Here is an 18,987-nt window from a genome sequence, read left to right as displayed (position 1 = left end):
GTACACACACGCAAACATACATGCACAGCAGCTAACCCCACCCTGTGTATAGCCATGTTGGTTATCTTGTGGCATGTCAATTCACAAATGTGTGTGTGCTGCTCTTATTTCCTCCAGCCACCCCGTAACCCCCTCCCACACACACACACACACACACACACACACACACACACACACACACACACACACACACGCTTCCTTTCCATCTCACCCACCCTCCTCTCTCCTCTCCTCGCCTTAATTTAGTTAGATAAATTTTGAATGACCCTACTCGGCTCAGTACCAGATGTCTACAAGCTGTTTAACACCCTCTAAATTAAGAACCATCGACAGTAATTATTTCATGTATGTTTTATGCAAAAAAGCCACTGAGCCAACATTTATTGAGTGATGGTCGGAATGATTTGATTTCAAACACTCAGAGCAATCGCTGATATTTATTTCCCTTCACTTTCTCTCCCTGTATGCCTCCCTCTCTATCCGCTCTCAGTCCTACTAACTCGCCATCTCTTCACCAACTAATTCATCAGGCTGTAATCCACCCCATCTCTATCCACATGAGGCCGTTTAACAGGGACTGGGTGCAGCTATGCCCTGCTTTTCTAATGCCTCTCCATGTGGCTAATAAGCAGCAGTCTAATATACGCCTTACCTGAGAGGAGGATCTAAGTGGATTTGTGAAGAAGGGGCCTAAACTGAGATGTTGTCTTATTTAAGCACCTGTCAACTGATTTGTTACTGTAAAGCCTTCTGCGTCTCTTATTTCGCAGCGGTCTTCTCCAGCAATATGTCTGGTAGGAGCTCCTGGAAATACAGTATTTCTGCCTAAGGAGGTCTGGCCTAAATAGTGCCAAATAAAGATGTCAGACTCGTTAAGGCTACTGACAAGTCTTTGTTTTTTTTTTTCCCCCCTCCTTTTTATCGCTGCCTCTGGCTCCCTCTCTCAAGTTTTGAGCTGCTGGAGGCAGCTGACCATTTTGAGCAGATCAGCAGTTTTGTTTGAGAGCAGGGGAGCATGGAGAATGACGTTCTGAATCAGATTGAATCGTACTCTTTCTTTTGAATTTGTAATGTGTGTTTGAGATTGTGTTCACGTGTGTCATTATGCTTTTAATCACTGCTGGAGCACACTACATTACAGACAGGTGAGAAAGTATTGACAAGGAAAGGATTCACAAGGAAAAACCAACTAAGTGTAGGGCTAGACATGACTCAGAATCTTTTCACTCAAATGACACAGTTAGTTTTGTGGTTTGCTGTAGCATTGCTCCGTGTACAATGGAGCCGAGACTTGTTTACCAACCGTTTCACCTTTTCTCATTAGTTAGCCATCAGCATATGTTGTTTCAAGGATTTTTTTAATAAGTGCGCGAATGGGGCGGCCCTATAGCTCAGTTGGTAGAGCGTCCGCCCATGTACTGAGGCTGTGAGTCCTCTGCAGCGGCCGCTGGTTCGACTCCCTCCTGCGGCCCTTTGCTGCGTGTTATCCCCCTCTCTTCACCCATTTCCTGTCTGCTCTTCAGCTGTCCTATCCAATAAAGGCAAAAAAAGCCCAAAAACATAACTTTAAAAAATAACAAATAAATAAGTGCGCCAATAAAGAAAAATGTATTCATGAACCCCTTATTTTTAATTTCTCATTGAAATCTTATCCCTGTAAATTCTTGGTAGGCTGTACAACAATGATAGCATCATATAACATTTATACAGGGTTAAGGCCTTTGCACACCAAGTCCATATTTTTTCTTGTTGCACGCTTAAAAATAAATAAACCTTCCACCAACTTTTGTCCATCAATTTTTTGGAACAGGTTTGATTTTCTGACTTTTTTTTTTTTTTTTTACATCTGGTATTGGGCAGTAGAGTAGTGTAAGGGATTACAATTTTCAAAACAGTAATTATATTACAGGTACTGATTCAAGTAACTCTGAGGTATTGAGTTACTTTTGACCAAAGTAGGCTATCTTAGGATGATGGGTATGAGTAGCAGGCCGCCAACAGGGTATAAAAGTAACGAGTAATTTAAGTAATTACTTTGACACCAAGTAAAGGAGTAATAAGTAAAAGGTAACTTGTTACACTTCCCAAGTAACTCTCCCAACACTGCCAGTGACAGCCTAGTGATGTATCTCCAGTGGAGAGAAGAAAAGAAGGAAATGAGAAAGAAGGGGTGAATTTAAAAAAAAGCCATCTGAATCCCTGTGTAACATTTCTGTGCATTAAAATTTTTATTAGATTTGTTTTTTTAAAACATATGAAAAGCACAGACTTGGTGTGTGAAGGTCTTTAGTAGTAGTTTCATGCAGTGGTGTTGGATTGGAATGCAACGTTCGGGTATCAGAATCGGTAATAGGAAGGAAAAACTGGCATCAAATCTCTGGATCTGGTGACTGTGAAGGCCACAGAGTGTGTGATTCACTTCATTTTCATGCTCATCACACCATTCAGTGACCCCATATGTCCTTAATGGAAGTCTTTTTCATCATTTCTCCATTTATTCAGGTTTTTCCTTCAACTTTTTTCAGCCATTTGTATTTGTCCTTTATGCTGATAGCCTTTGGATATAGTTACAGTGACAGAGTGTTATTCCAAGTGTAGTATTTGTCTGTTTGAATCTGAATGTGATGTGTATTTAGTGGAAAAGAATATTCAAATTAATTATTAGATGACTTCAGAACTGTATTCATTAAGCTAAATTTAAGACTTGTTTATGTCTCACCAGCGTGACACGGACAGCATTTTTCATCAACAGCATGTAACCTTGGTCTTAGTGGTGGGGATTAGTTATCCTCAGCAAGTCCCTTTGCCCCTTCCCGACCAGGTTTAACCCTAACTAGCCCCCAGCCCTGTCATGTTCCAGTTAGATCCTCTCTCTGTGGTCTTTACCGCCGCTGCTTCTCCCAGGCCCCACCTTAATAAACCCGCCAGCGTAAATGTCACTGGCTTCCACCTTCACGTCAAAGGTCACTGTCAATAAACCTGTGTGTGTGTGAGCAAGTGTGTGTATGTGTGTGTGTCTCAGGAAGCCCTTACCGTGTGTCCATCAGATGCAACTTTGCTTGGCTCCGCTCAGCCGTGCCTCTCACACACGTCTGTCACACACAGAGGGCTAATGAAGGCCACAGCCGCTCTCATACATGTTGATGCATTCACCATCAGCACCAGACACTGCAGCTTTTCACTTAATTTACACCCACATTTACACTTCCAGCTCAGAAATTGGATGGGACATTGATTTTCTGTTGGAAGGAAGGGGGGGGCGAAATGCACATATTTTTTCTTGATGTCAACTAAATCAACCATAAAAGTTAAATTGGATTTTTGTCCAACGGTGGTACTTTCAGAACCAGGTTTTGGGTTCAATCTGCCTGTAATAATCCTTCTTACTTTTCTCTGCAGTGACAGTGGTGAAGAGTACTCAGACAGTCTCAACAGTGTGCCCGCAGGGATAACGCCTTACAGACAACACGCTAACAGAAAGGTTGGTCCACCCTCATCCTTTAATTATTGTTGGATTATAAAAAGGAATAGACCTCCATGGTTAGCTGTTAATATTGGGCTGGTGTGACTACATCTGCAAGAGTAACATTTTAATTAGATTTATGTGAATAGCCAAACTGAATAGTTTGAGTGTGTGTACAGGTTTTGTTTGATTTTTTTCAGGCTTGTTTTAAATATGCCATTATTCTAATGGTAAATGGCCATCATAACATCAGACAGATTTCTTCTGTGGTCCAGTCACAACCATTTATTTAATATGGGGCGTGTTAGATACAGAGGAGCATCACTGGTCAAGATTTGCAGAGTTACACGTCGGTGTCGTTACACATTTAAAGTGCAACGCACCAAGCTCATGAAACTCAGATAAAACTGTCAAATTAGGCAGTGCTGACCATGTTACTGCATTGCCTGTTTCTTTCCTCAGATGTTTTCAGAAACACATTTTAGTGTACTATAGGTGTAATCTGTGGAATTTTGTCACCAGGCCGCCATTTTTTTCACGCTTGAAACTGAACCAAGCAACACCCCAGCTTGCATTTTTTTTAACTCAGCGCTACATCACATGCTTTGTTACTCTGATTGGTTTTCGTTCTGTCCACATGCATCCAGATTCATTTTGCCCTACAATTCAAAAATGAACTCAGAGATTGTGAATTAGTCTGGCAATTTCAGCATGTTCAGAGTAAATAGTTCCTTATATATTAAAGATTATATAGACACAGAAGTAGAAGCACAGTTAAATTTAATTTGAATTATGTGCACAGTTGTTTACAGCCGCATTACTATAGCTATAGAAACACATGATTAATTTAAGTAATTTAAGGAATGAACTATTTACTAAAATGTTCTCAGTGTCTACAGATTTATTTTGACACGATGATTGTTAGAGTTGTAGAAAAGAAACGAGTAGTACTGTATTGTGATGATGAAGAAAGTGTGTCTTAATTCATGTCTTTTCATACCACGTATACCACTTTGTAGTTGGCATCTTATATGTCTGTATGAGACAGCCATTCTTCAACATAAATTTTTGTTTGTATTTCTTTACTCTTTAACCTTTATTTAAACAAGAAGTCCCTTGAGATTAAAAGATCTTTTATAGAGGGAACCTGCCCAAGAGAGTACACATTACAAAGTCACAAAAACTATAAAATAGTGTCTCAAAAACAGACAAAATACAGTTAAAAATGGAGAAAAACTAGACAAAGAACAACAGATACATAATAAAAAATCATGTTTAGGAATAACAGTTGCACTCTTCGGTTACAGGTTTTTTTCTCAGAGCTTTGAACTCAGGTAGATAAAGTCATTAAGCTATAGTGTGTTCTGAAGTTTATTCCATGACAAAAGCGCAAAAGGCACAAAAACAATCTGCATAGGTAGTATTTTATTGAAATTTAAGTGATTAATAAACATATGGATAATTATGAGTCATCATGTAGTATTTGTTGGGTCCATGCCACACAATACATCTCTTATCTGGCCACTCCCTTTCCTCTTACACTCACAAAGGCTTCCCTCTGTGTGGTTGTCGGTGCTCCTTCTTTTCCCTCTCCTCTCCACACCATGAAATCAATAGGCCTGGACCCTTGCTCGTGTCCACATCTAACCACTTCACAGCAGGACATGGCAGCTCCAGACCCCAGAGAGATATGTCCGTCAAGAAGAGAGATGAAGAGAGGAAAGAGGGGGGACCTTTAAAGACATTCTGTCTCTCTTCTCGTCTCTTTCTGTTTTCAAGAAGGTGGAGAGGAAGAAGAGAGGGGCTGTTGTTGTACATGTAGCCAGGGAGCTGTCAGGGCCCTTACTCTCAGATCCCCTTTAGTTTCCCGGCTCCAGATCCGCTAAATGTGCCCATCAGCTCCTCCTGGGCTCATCGCTATGACAGCCCTGGCCCCTCACGACGTGCTATGTCACAAACCAAAGGGTTCAACTCGGCTCTTCTCTCTGCGAGGCACCGTGTGATCAAACCTGGCACTGATCAAATCCTACCTGACCCCATATACAAAGGAAACAGGCAGAGAGGAAGGAGGGGTGTGCTTGTGATGGTGGTGGGGGGCTTCTTTGATGTCGCTACAAACGATGGTGCAGTAGGGAGGTGTCACACATACACACTTAGGAGTGCAAATGACTCTACACACTCTCAGACACACACACACACACACACACACACACACACACACACACACACACACACACACACACACACACACACACACGTCATACTGTAGGAGTGAATCAGGGCTTTGAGACAGTGATTGAACAAAGGCGTTATTTGCAAGCATCTGTCAGAAGTAATATCCGCACTGAGGAGCGCTCACGTTGAAGTCGGTTGAACACGCTCAGGTGAATTATTAAAGCGCAGGGTGATTTGTCTTGTCGCGTTAAACTGAGCACTCCCTGTGATCACAGTGTCATTATGAGCTGCGTTTCAGGAAGCACAACATGTCAACCGGTTGTGTTACATTTAACAGCTGCTTTTCATCTCTGTCTCCGACTTTTTCTGCTCTTTCAGTCCTACAGGTGTTCACTGAGCTCAAATGCACAGGCACCGGCAGCAGAATCCAACGACGTCAATAGCAATCATGTCTTATCCATACAAGGTTAAGACCTTTGCGCTTCAAGTCCATATTTTTAATCTGAAGTTGTACAAACTTGAAAATAAATTAAATTACTTCCTCATGTGTCAATCACATTTTGACACTCCAAAACATCCGTTCATTGTTAAAGTTTACGGAACAGGTTTGATTTTCTGTGTTTTATCGCATCGGGTGAATGATGGTGACTACAGGAGGAGGATGAAATAGAGGATGAAGTCAGCAGCTTTCAGAGATGGAGGACGGCTCAGCCCCGTCAAATAGCCACAGAGTAAAAGGCAAGAAATGGCGACAGGCTAAGGATGTACCTTCAGTCGGGAGAAGCGAGGAAGGAAACTATAGAGAGAAGGCGTGGAATAATAACATGCACTGAACTGGCTGTCAGGGCTGCAGCGCAGTATGCAATTTGATTTTAGTCATTTCCAAGTATGGATATGTATGAAAAAAATAGAGATTATGGAAATTATTTGTGTTTTCCAACTATTAGCTGTTTTGGTTTCTAAAATCTAAAATTCATAATTTTTAGAAATGAGTTGATCTGGCAAGCAGACTGTTTTTTGTGGCATCTGGAGCAGGTAGACCAGCCACAATGTTTACGTTTGTGTGAGCGAACGTGGGTCACAGTGAGCTTGATGTCGTCAAAAGCAAGGACAGAAGTATAGTGTGCTGGCTTCTCACAGTTCTGTGTGTACCAAATCCAGACATCCACAACCAACATAGTTTTATATTTATTTGCAAAAGAAAGACACTAGAAAACACACTAGAAATGAATATAAATGATAAAGCAGTGATTGTTGTGTTAGAAGATGCAAATACAATATTCAAAAAATATTGTATCAAGTTTCTATCAAGTAAACATGACCAACAAAATGCAGCGATTTCTTAGATTTGAATAATATACATAGCATCACAAAAAAAAAAAGAAAAAAATTCATGGACACAATGAATAAACAAGGCTGCCCAGACACAGTGAACATTAAATTATTTACATTCTTTTCACCTCATTTTTGGTTCTTACTTATAAAAGAAACAAAAGGTATGCAGAGAAGAATAAAATATTATTTATTGAGTACATAAAGTGAAAATAGTATAAGTAGAGTTAACACCAGTTAGTTGACTTCCTCTTTGTGCAGATATTTAACAGTGGAAGATTGTCCAACTTCCTGTGTGGAAGAAATCGATTTTCTGACAATTCTTTGATGACATAATAACATATATAGTCAGAATATAACATACATGTGATCAGTATTTCATTTTAAATCTGTTTATTTTCATTATATAGTTCTTGCTATTTGCACTCAGATGTTAAATATGGACTGAAAAATCCACTGAGAAGTCTGAAAAAGGATGGAATTTTCAAAAGAAAAATGTGTAGTAGGTCTGCACTGTGTAAGGTGTCTGTGCATAAAGATCTTTATGACACATTAAAAAAACACTTCTGAAATATGGATTTGGTGTGCAAAGGCCTTCGGTAGTATACAGCTGTTAAAAAAATAACATATTTTTAACTAGGGCTGCGAGTAACATTTATTTTCATTGTCAATTAATCTGTCAATTATTTCCTTGATCAGTCAACTACTTTTTTGGTCCATAAAATGTCTGAAAATGGTGAAGAATGTCTATCACTGTTTCCCAAATGTTCCCAAGTGTCTTGGTTTGCCCACAACCCAACGATATTTGGTTTACTGTCATAAAGGAATAAAGAAACTATATTCACATTTGAATATAGAAAATATTGGAAAGAAGCTGGAATCAGAGATATTTGTAAGAACTCAAATTTTAGTTTTAACACAGTGGTACTGGATTGGTATGCAACGTTCAGGTATCAGAATTGATATTTGGGAAGGAAAAAATGGGAGCAGAATTCAGAACATCTTTGGGTTTGGTGACTGTGAAGGCCATAGCATATGATTTACTTCATTTTCATGCTCATCACACCATTCAGTGACCCCACACATCCTCTGTGGAATTGTCTTTCATCATTTCTCCATTCATTTATTGAGGTTTTTCTTTTGTTTTTTTTTCATCCGTTTGTATTTGTCCTGCTCTATGAGCTGAATCTCAGGAAGCACAACATCTCAACCGGTTGTGTTACATTTAAGAGCTGCTTTTCATCTCTGTGTCACACTTTTCTGTTCTTTCAGTTCTACAGGTGTTCACTGATCTCAAACACACAGGCACCAGCAGCAGAATCCAACAGAAAACAAGCCGATGTTCTGGCCCAAGGTAACACAAATTTTCCTTTTTTGCACCCATGCAAAACTACAAAAATCTAATCGACTATTTACTGAAGCAGGAAGAAAGCTCAATATATGTGTGTACATGCTGTCGATCTGAAACACGTATCTAAGAAGTTAACAAGCTTGGCGCTTTTTTTGTTTTGTTTGTTTTTTTACAGCTTGACACTCCTGAATTGGTTATAAATGGAAAATGTTAATCATCACTTTTACATACACCTGTTAACTCCCAGCAGTAGCTTCTAAATAGGGATTTGTTCTATGCAGTTGTCAACTCTGAGGTGCCTGCATGTTCTTCCTCCTGTTAGACGAGGAACAGCATGAGCCCTGGGAGCGAGGGACGAGAGGAGAGAAAAGGAGGTGGAGGAGGAAGAGGATGCTAATGAAGACCCGGCACTGCTCCTCCTCCTCCTCTTCCCTGCAGCAGCGCATAGAGTCCCTACAGCGTCACATCGACATACTGCGAAGTGCCAGGAAAGATGCTGCGCTTTCAGCCAGAGAGCTGCGAAGGGCCAACGAGAAGATCACGGCACAGCTCAACTCCCTCACTGAGAAACTCTGCAGCAGCAAGCAGCTCACACAGGTACAAAAAAACCGCAGGGAGATGAGAAAAGTGTTATAAAGTGTTGGGAAGTTTCTTATTTTTCTGTCTTTGTCTTCTCTTTTTGTGGTTCTTTTGTGTTTACTGGGGGCTGAGAGAGCAGCAGTAGCAGGTCCTTTGCCCTTATCATGCTTAATAAGTGTGGCTGACAGGCCTACACTCGCATGTGGAGGTCAGCACCACAGTGCACTAGAGAGGAGGAGGATCTCTCTTTTTTTTTTCCTCACTCTGACTCTGCTGTTGTCTCGTCCCGCTGAATGTTTCAACAAGCCAGTTTCTCCACAACAATCTGTGTCACTCGCAGTTACATTTCTCCACCTGTGTGCACAGATACACACAAGGTGACCGCTGCCACACATCCATTTAGTTATTTAGTATCTGCCTCCAGGTAGGAAACTCTTAGACTTACTATAGACTATAAATAAAACACCAAGCACTTTTGCCCTAAACAGTATCTTTCCTGTCAGGGCCTCCTTGCACACACACACACACACTCACACAGACACACTCACACCAACACCTAGACAGACACAGTCGTTAATCCGACAGGCAGGAGGAGACTTCTTTCAGTCTATTCAGACATAGCAGCAGGCAGCGAGGGCCCACTGGACACCTGATTAGGGGCATGTGTGTGTATATTTACTGTGTAGAATAGTACAGATGCAGTGTGTTGGACTTGTACATACAGGTCAGAGTGCAGCCCTCATAGTGTTGCTACCTAGGAAGTGGCCCTTGTGCTCCCACCCAGGCATCTGATTGCTTAAGCCCAACGAGACCTTAGACTCAGACACAGCAGTAAAGGCACATGTGTACCCACACACACACACATATACACACACACTGTTGCGTGAATGAGCGGACAGAGAGGGAATTGTTGTCTTCCTGTTTGTTTCCTCTCCCCTCCTGCAGTATTAATGGCACTCCACCAGAGAAAGTTGGAGCCGACTGACTGGTCAAAGCCAGGTCTTGTTGCCCTCTCTGGAAAGGGCAAGAGGTGATGGACTTTGGGCTCGTTCCAGCCGGTCCTGGCCAGCTCTCCAACTAAAACTCTCTGCTTGTAATTGGCTTAGGACAGCCTCCACAGGGGCCATCATGTGAGAAGTAGCATGGCAGTTTCACAGAAACTTGTTTGTGTTGCTCTGTCTCCTGATCCTTCGGCCATTCTGTCCTTCCCTTGTTGCTTCCTTCCTCACCTCCTTACATCATTAAGTCTTATTTCCTTATTCCTTCCTTTCTTACTTGCTTTCTCTTTTTTATTCCCCTTTCCTCTGTATTCTTTGTACAAGATTGGATTTTTATTGTCCAGATGTCTTAATAGCTGCGTTTAATAGCCGCTTTTTAAACAGCATTTTGCTGCTCTCTAATCTATAACATGACAGAGGAGTGGACCTGCAGAAGAGAGGTGTGATGTGTTTTGTCATGCTGCACTCAGCTCTTCATGTTCCAGCCTGAGGCGAACATGTGTTCAACAGCATGGTGACACTTTCATCACTCCGTCACCTGCACCATGCTATCCACACAGATGTCTGTATCAGCAACAGAATGACTAACAACTCAGTCTCAGACCCACACCTGCACCTGCACATCCACATTTGTGGATGTGTACTTTTTCCCCATTTTTCTCAACTAATTGTCTTATAAAGGATGATTCCAATTTATTACAATTTGAGTCAGTTGTGATGACGTTAAACTCATTAAAGTGAGATGATATCTGGGAACACGGAACTATCGCTTCACCAAAGTCCAACATGGCAAATAATAGCAGTCAGACAATCGTACAGGTTGTAAACAAACCAACAGTTTAGCCAGATTATCTAAACCAGACATTCTCAGTTCTTCTCTCACAAGATAGAAAATATACTGGAGACCTGCTCATTTTTGTCCATTGGAATTTTTTGAGGAAGACCAGTTGTTACACTTCTGTAGTCTTAGCTATGTGAAAGAACAAATCACAATAATGACCTGCTCACTGTACATTATCCTGCTTATTACATGGTAGTGTACTAAAAAAATCAATAATTTGACGCAAATTATAAATTATAAAATTATTTTAGTGATTTAACAGTGACTTTATTTCTCCTTCAGAGAGTGATCTGATCAGAACTGTGTCCATAGCAACGGTATGGTCTTCTTAACAATGGTCTGTTATACATAGCAACAGTCTGCCATAAAGAAATAACAGACCGGAGAATGCTGTCATTGACCAATCAGAATCGATCAATCGAGAATTTAACAAAGCCAAGAAATAAATAGACTTTGGACATGTATAAAAAATATCTGCACCATGTTAACACAGAAAACCTGTAAAATAATGTAACTGACATCAGTTCAGTCATATAAGACATTTCAGCTGCCCATCCAATTCAGTAAAGCCATACTGGAGGCACCCGTCATTGTATTTCTGTACTTCATCATAGGTTTTTTTTTTTTTTGCCATAGCTGATCTGTCCATTTTCGTAACTACTGAACTCTGACTGACCACTACAATGTTATTTCTAACAGTTATGGATTTGTTAGATAAGAATGTAATCTATAAGTTATTTTAGATTTAAAAATGGAATTATTATCTGTTGAACTATGAACCCTTTTGTCAAAAACAGACACATGCCATGGACCCCACTTTGAGAATCAGTGATCTAAACCACTCTGTCTGAAGATAAAACTCACAGAGAGTGCTCGGTGATGTCAGTAATGATTCCTCAGTACGCACAAAAAGTTTGTGCTCACAACTACTGCAAATGCTTGAGGGCAAGGTTGAAACAGGAATTCAGTCTGTGAACTGTGGTAGACATTTAAAAGATTCACCTGCATTTACTCACTCAAATAAGTTTGTCTAACAGAGAGCTTTGTTTTAAAAAGGGCCTTATAATCTGACCAGTCGTGTTTGTGGTCCTGTCTCACTTCTAGTGGTGTTACCATATTCCTATATCTAAACAGTTAACTTTACAATCTAGTAATATGGCAACTATTTCTAGATCTGAAGGTTCTTATTAGTGATGAAATAGTGGTCCAAAAGTACGGAAATAATACTCAAGTTGTAATAAACTGTAATTATTCCTTAAGGTGGCATAAGAAGCTTAAAAAAAACTTCAGGTGACAGGTGAAGCATCCCCTCCTAATTCTACTAAGTCTGGCTCTTGACGAAATGTGCTGGTCACGCGTATCACCCAAATACAGGATCATTTGGTTGTTTGGATTATCTACCTCACTCAGTCATTACTTCCCCATTTAGTTGACTTTACGGTGTACTGTGACATCGCCTCTCGAATTTACCGGCCTTATCTCTTTACGTGTGAAGTGTCCTGCCCTCCTCTAACATGTAAGGGGTTGGGATTATCACAGGATTAGAGGGTGCAAGAGACAGAACTGACTGAACTTAAAACGCTTCAGACATTATTTGAATTTTAATGATCACATAAAAAGTCTGGCCAGCAGGACGAATAGAAAGCGTTTCAGTAACTCCGCTGATTTATGTTGACAAATTCAGTTAGATTTTTGTTTGCGTGCATGTGTGACTACATGCATTCGCACATGTTCTGGGCCATGTGGCTATTTCAGCAGCCTGTTTCCTTATTTATCCTGCTAATGATTGGGTATCACTTGGAGCAGCATCAGTGAGACCACTACTCAGAGAGGTGTCCTCTCTTCCAGCCTAATGGACAACCAGTACATCAGTCCATGTCAGTGTCATCTCTCAGCAGGGCTGAAAATGGCCTGTGAAATCAAAGCCTGTCTTACAGGAAGTGTCATCAATGCCACTCTTAATTCGTGCTCCACTGCCACTGCAGCCTCACTTTCTTTCTCTACTCCTCCCTCTGTTCTCTCTCTACACTCTTGGAAATAGAAGATGTAACTAGAACCATATAGGGTTCTTCGGCTTGTCCCTTTTATAAAGGTCCCACTTGGAACGGATAGTTCTACCTAGAACCCGACATAAATTGTTATACCTAGAACCATTTGTGAAAGGTTGCGCTCAGAACTCCCTATAAGATGTTCTAGAGAGGATCCTTCTATGGTGTAGTGTTTCCACCCAGAACCCTCCCCGGGGATTCTATCCAGAACCTTTCCTGATGATGTTAACGAAGAGCCGAGTTCTACCAAGAACCCATTTATATCCCACGGGTTTTATCTAGAACAGCACCCAGGGGTTCTACTAAGAACTCATTAAAATTCCAATGGTTTCATCTAGAACCCACTAAGAGGGTTCTACTGGGAACCCATTTATATTCCAAGAATTTTACCTAGAGCCCACCCAGGGGGTTCTACATATTAGAGTTTAACCTGGAACTCACCCAGGCTTTTTTTTTTTTTTTACCAAGAACCCTTTTATATACCAAGAGTTTTATCTAGAATCCAGCCAGGGAGTTTTTCAAAGATTTTAACAAACCCTCAAGAACTCTTTCTTCCAAAAGGGTTCTTAATGGAACCCTTAGTTTTACAAAAAACACCTGACAAACTGTTTATTCAAAAAATGGTTCCTTAAAAATGGTTTTGGGTTGAGCCTCATCTCTTCAAGAAGAACCCTTATTTCTGAGAGTGTACACCTCCTACTTCTTCCCCTCTCTCCCGCTCTCTCTGGGGATCTGGCGTGTGCGTCTTCAACAGAGCAGAGGAAACCTAAAACAAGAGGGATTCTATTAAAAGGTGTCAGCCAGCAACCAGATATCAATAACCTCCATGTATGCAGAGCAGAGAGCAACCCCCGGGGAATCTGCGGTTTCACTTGGGTGTGTGTATGTGTGTGTGTCCCAGCATTTACACCATGTGAGCGGCATACATCCTCATGTATCATGTCTCCTATTTGTGCCATTAAGCATTCTTGATGTTTGAAATGATACCACATCAGCTAATTGTGGCAGTATTGAACCAAACTTACAGAGATGTGTGTCTGCCCCATATTTTCTTAATAAGTAGCCAAAGAGCTTTTTTTCATGTGGTTCAAAGTGTTCACCTCAGATGCTTATGTTTAGAATCATTGATACACTGTACATTGCACACGATCAGCTCGTGCCATTATCGTTCATCACACTAAACCCAACCACTCACCAAATGCTGAACTCCCTCCGTCCCAAAGTGCTCTCTGATTCTGCAGGATGGCTTTATTATGCATGCCAATCACTGTGAGAATTAGGCCCTATTGACCGGGCACCAGCATAATCTGTCTCCTAATTAGCATAAAAAAGGAGATTTATCACAGCTGAGATATTAAAGCAGAGCCTGCAGCTCTCCTGTGGCGAATGCATACAGTATTTCCAACATATTGTGTTTACTTTGTGTCTGCGTTAATCATATTCATGTAATGTGAATTTAAAATGAAAACTTACTTAAGTCAGTTTCTTTACAGCAATAATACAGTTTTGCTTTATAAAGCAGGGGAAGCTGGAATTTGGTTTAACTCAAACTTCTTCAAGTTAAAATTAATTCATGTTGCAACATGTAATGTGTCCCATTACTTTATATCCAGGGTCCAAAATTAACACCTGCCAAGTGTTTAATGAGGGAGATTTTTGGATTGGTGAAAAAATTGAATTGGGGTCACCAACTGGGGCCATGTTGGCGTGTTTTACAAAATGCCTTACACATGTTATTAGAAATGCAGTGACGCATTCCTGGTGTCAAACCACCAGAAATGAATCCTGAAGGCCAAGAGAAATATGAAGAGAAAAGTCATGGAGGTCTGCATTTGTGCAAGAGGTGAAAAGCACAGGAGTAAGAAATCCTGGCTAAAATATGAACCTGAAAACCACAGTATATACTGTATTGTTTTCCACCATGCTAACCCACTGATGGTGTTTTTTCTTCAAATTTCTTCAAAGTTCAGAATAACAGTTGTCAATTCAGTGTTACCTTCTTATTATGTTCTCTTTAAACTTACTACAAGGAGTTTTTAACTGACTATGAAACCGTCTCAATCCTCTATATGACCTGCATAAGTTAATGAGACATCTGCAAAAAGATCATCTGTTTCAATATAGTTATTCTCAATACCTGCCACTTTTTACATTTTTACAGGCAAAGTTACACTGAGTCGTAGTTAGCCAGTTAAAAGGAAGAAGGAGGATATTTTTCTTCATTTAATTTTATTTTTGATCTTGTATTTTGTGGATATTATAGTGGAATCACTGCTGCTTCTGTCCACAAGGGTCTCAAGAATCAACAGAATATTGAAAGTTCCTTGTAGTAGCTTTTAGGTGTTGCTAAAGATGAGCTTGCATATTAAACACTTGAAGTAATTATTTAATAAAAAAATATATCTTTATAAAAAAAAAAAAAACGGGCTGTTAAATTGTCAACTCACCTGTCAAGTTTTGGACCCTGTTTTTAACTCTCCCCATCCTATAACAGAAGTATTGGTTTCCTTGGTTTAATAACAGTGGGGAAAAAACTTTTGTTTTTAGTTGTAGCATCATCAGCAGTTGCCTAGCCCACCAATTCTGTCTGTCGCTCAACCTGCAGAAGCTGACCTCTGACCTGGCTGGTGTGGAGCAGCAGAAAAAGGTTCTGGAGATGGAGCTGGAGCAGTGGAGGCAGATCACGTTCCCCCAGCAAACTGCACCACCACCACCAACTGCACCAGTAAGCATAGAGTGCTCCACCTGCCAGGGCAGGAACATGCCCTCCCCAGCTAATCCTGCCCTCGAGGCCCTGGGGGCTGAGGTCAAACAACTTCAGGCTAGACTTAAGGTTAGTGGTTATAAGTTTGGAGCAGAACTCCGAGGTTAATGAATTGCCCCTCATGCTTTGTCTTATTGTGCACGCCTTATTAGATAAATCTCTTAATAGGATGATGGTGCTGAGCATCATGTTCATTTCCAATTTTGTGCACTATGAAGCTTAAGTGGATAATACCATAAATAACCAAGAAAATTTTGAGAGTATTAAAGGGATAGTTCGATTTTATTTCAAGTGGGGTTGTATGAGGTACTTTAATTGTTATAATTTTAATTTGATAATATAATTTTGAATTATCCACAGTAGATGCCAGTCCAGTTTGGAGAAGCAAAGAGGTACCTTGCCAACAAGGCAGCCTTTTCCAATGGGAAACCACTGTTACATATTCTAAATATTGCTGTTTCTTATTCAACCAGATGGAATTGGCAAAATTAGTAATTTTACCTCACAGAACACTCGAGGTGCTGGTCTACCGCTGCCTTGATCTGTTAGGTTGTTTGTGTTATTTTGTGTCTTCAGTGAATCAGAACCAGCCTTTTAATATGCCAAAGCTACACAGTAACACAAACAAACTAACTGATTGAGGCATCAGTAGACAGGCAACGCTTGTGTTCTGTGGTAAAATTACTGATCTCACCAATGGAGTCTGGTTGAGTTAGGCCTTTTTTTAAGTGGCTGAAATACATTTTGCCACTGACCCTGTCTACAGCAGTACATTACTACTACTACTACTACTACTACTACTACTACTACTACTACTACTACTACTACTATCTAAACTGGGGGTGTGTTGACTGCCCTCTACATTAGGTAATACAGTGACTTTCAATAGGTACCTCATACAGCCCCACTCCAAATTATCCGAACTATCCCTTTAACATTGTTTGGTCCAAACACTATGTTTGTTTTTGTATGCACGGGAAAGCTTATGGACAAAATTAAGAAAATATAGTTAATGAATTTTTCACATTTCAGTTTGAATTTCCTTTTTGTTGCCTTTTTGCTACTTATTATGCTGTATCAAACAGCCTAGCAGTGTTGGAATACAAAAGGATTTGTCTTTTAGTTGGAAAAAAAATCATGGTATTTTAGCAAATATCGATATTTCTGAGTCACTTTAACATCTCACTGGTTAGAACAGCCCGCAGTCCTTGAGGACTTTAGAAACTCTGAAAGAAACTCTGTCAAGGTTTTGCTTTCAAATCATGTAGCGTTAAAAAAAAAACAAATTCTTGAGCCTTTCAATTTACACTCAACATCACCTGAAATTGCACGTGATTTCAACATGAATTAGCATTTCTTATCATTTGATCTTATTACAGAGTACCTGTCAGAGAGATGAGAAATAGGGAATAGCAGTAGAGACGTGCCCTACATCATAGGGAATAAGGTGTGAGTGGTACCACAGTATTATCACCCTCTCCACAGTCAGCTCATCAGTGTCACAGAACAGATTGCTGCTGTCGTTACACACAGCCGAGGAAGTCATGTCAGGTGACAGCAAAAAGGAGAGGAGAGGGATGCACTGTGGGGGTGCGCGCACTGAGTTAGCGCATTGTCAAAAGCTTGCACTGGTACAGGTCCCATAAGAGACATGGGGCCCTTTAAACCAAAGTGAACATGCACATTCAAATATCCATCAGTCTTATGATCAGAAGCACACCTGTCATCAGCAGCCTCATGTCTTAATATGTCAGAATGCAGAGAAATAACAAATAAAAACAGCAAGACATTTTAATAATATTGACAAAATGTTTACTACTGGATACTTAAATTTTTTATTCAATATATCATACCAATATATCCAGTGGAAAAGCTATATAAATTGTTATTTTTCCTAATTATTCCCCTTTATCTCATCCACTTTGAAAAATACTGTTTCCCTCTTAACCTCTTTTAGCACCTTCCACCCTCCCGCTGTAACTATAATGAGGAGGCATGCTGCGCCTGACCTGTCATCAGCCTTGTCGTGAAAACCTTCCCCCACCCCCCCATCACACACACTCAAACACATTAACAAACACACACACCGTGTGCCCTCCCCCCAGAGTGCAAGTGCGGAGGTCACAAGGCAGGTGGCGGCTAACAAAGCCCTGCGAGGCCAACTCCAGGAGAAAGAGGACAAGCTCCGCCAGCTGCAGGACAAGTTAGTCTCACCTTTTTCTTCATTAGTTCTTTTTCTCTTTTTGCTCCTTATATTCAGATGTACAGCACACTCTTAGACATAAGGTTCCAAAAGAGTTCTTCCTGAATTACTGAGGTTCTACCCACAACCATTTGCTTCTGAAGATCCCTTTTTTTTGTGTGAAGAAAGGGTTTCTCAAGGGTTCTTTGTAAGGCAAAGGGATTCTAAATGCTTTTCATCGAACCAGTGCTTTTTAGAAGAAAGAGTCATTCAAGGATTGTTGAAATCCTGGAAGAATTTCATTTAGGGTTCATCAAGGGTTTTTTGTATCATAATATAAAATGGTAGATCTTGGTAGAACCGACAAGTGTCCACTAGATAAAACCTTTGAATATTAAAAGTTTTTTTCGGCAGAACCCCCTGAGTGGGTTCTAGAAAACAACCCTTGGAATATAAAAAGCTTCTCAGTAGTATGCCTTGTTAGGTTCTAGATATAATCCTTAGAATATAAAAAGGTTCTCAGTAGAACCCCATGAGTGTGTTCTAGATAAAACCCTTGGAAAATAAAAAGATTCTCGGTAGAACTGCCCTTGTGTGTCCTAGATAAAACCATTTGGAATACAAAAAGGTTCTCTCCCCAAGTGCCTACAAGATAAAACCCTTGGAATATGAAAAGGTTCTCCATAGAACTCCTTTGGTGGGTTCTAGATAAAACCCTTGGAAATATAAACAGGTTCCCAATAGAACCCCCTGAGTGTTCTCTAGATAAAACTCTTGGAATATAGAAAGATTCTTGGTGGAACATTCTTAGGGGGCTATTGTTTGTGCCATTAGAAGGTGGGAAGGTTCCAGATAGAAACCCCTTAGAGGGTTCTAGATGGAACTATTGCACCATAGAAGGCTTAGATCTTCTTAAGGGGGTTCTGAGCGGAACCTTTCACAGATGGTTTTAGGTATAACCTTTTATTGTCGGGTTTTAGGTAGAACACACTGAAAGGGTTCCAAATGGAGCCTTTATAAAAGGTTCTAACCAAAAAGAGTTTTCTTTTGGGGACAAGCCATAGAAAACTTTATAGTTCTAGCACCTTCATTTCTAAGAGTGCGGTAAAGCTCTCACTTTTCCTTTCTTCTGCCTGTGTCCGTCTCTCTGTCTTTGTCTCTGTGTGTCTCTGTGTCTGCATGTTTGCACAGTCTCTGCTGCTCTCATCTGCAGTGTTTGATTCCACCATGTGGCAGCACTCTGTCTGCTGCTGC

The 18,987-nt window shown here is 40.5% G+C and overlaps 1 protein-coding gene across 1 annotated transcript in view; it reads left to right on the top strand.

Moving 5' to 3' along the window:
• cntln (centlein, centrosomal protein) overlaps nt 1-18,987 on the top strand; it is a 132,474-nt gene that overhangs the window by 76,136 nt on the left and 37,351 nt on the right. Inside the window, exons 17-21 of the mRNA XM_084715207.1 lie at nt 3,400-3,481; nt 8,243-8,324; nt 8,644-8,918; nt 15,393-15,620; nt 17,657-17,754. Of these exons, the coding sequence (XP_084571333.1) occupies nt 3,400-3,481; nt 8,243-8,324; nt 8,644-8,918; nt 15,393-15,620; nt 17,657-17,754 (765 nt within the window). The remainder of the gene's footprint in view (nt 1-3,399; nt 3,482-8,242; nt 8,325-8,643; nt 8,919-15,392; nt 15,621-17,656; nt 17,755-18,987) is intronic.

Source organism: Lutjanus erythropterus, chromosome 3 (genome assembly GCF_056507025.1).
Source record: "Lutjanus erythropterus isolate fLutEry1 chromosome 3, fLutEry1.hap2, whole genome shotgun sequence".
Lineage (NCBI taxonomy): Eukaryota > Metazoa > Chordata > Actinopteri > Lutjaniformes > Lutjanidae > Lutjanus > Lutjanus erythropterus.
Note: the sequence above shows the minus strand (reverse complement) of the source record. Positions and strands in the feature narration are given on the sequence as shown.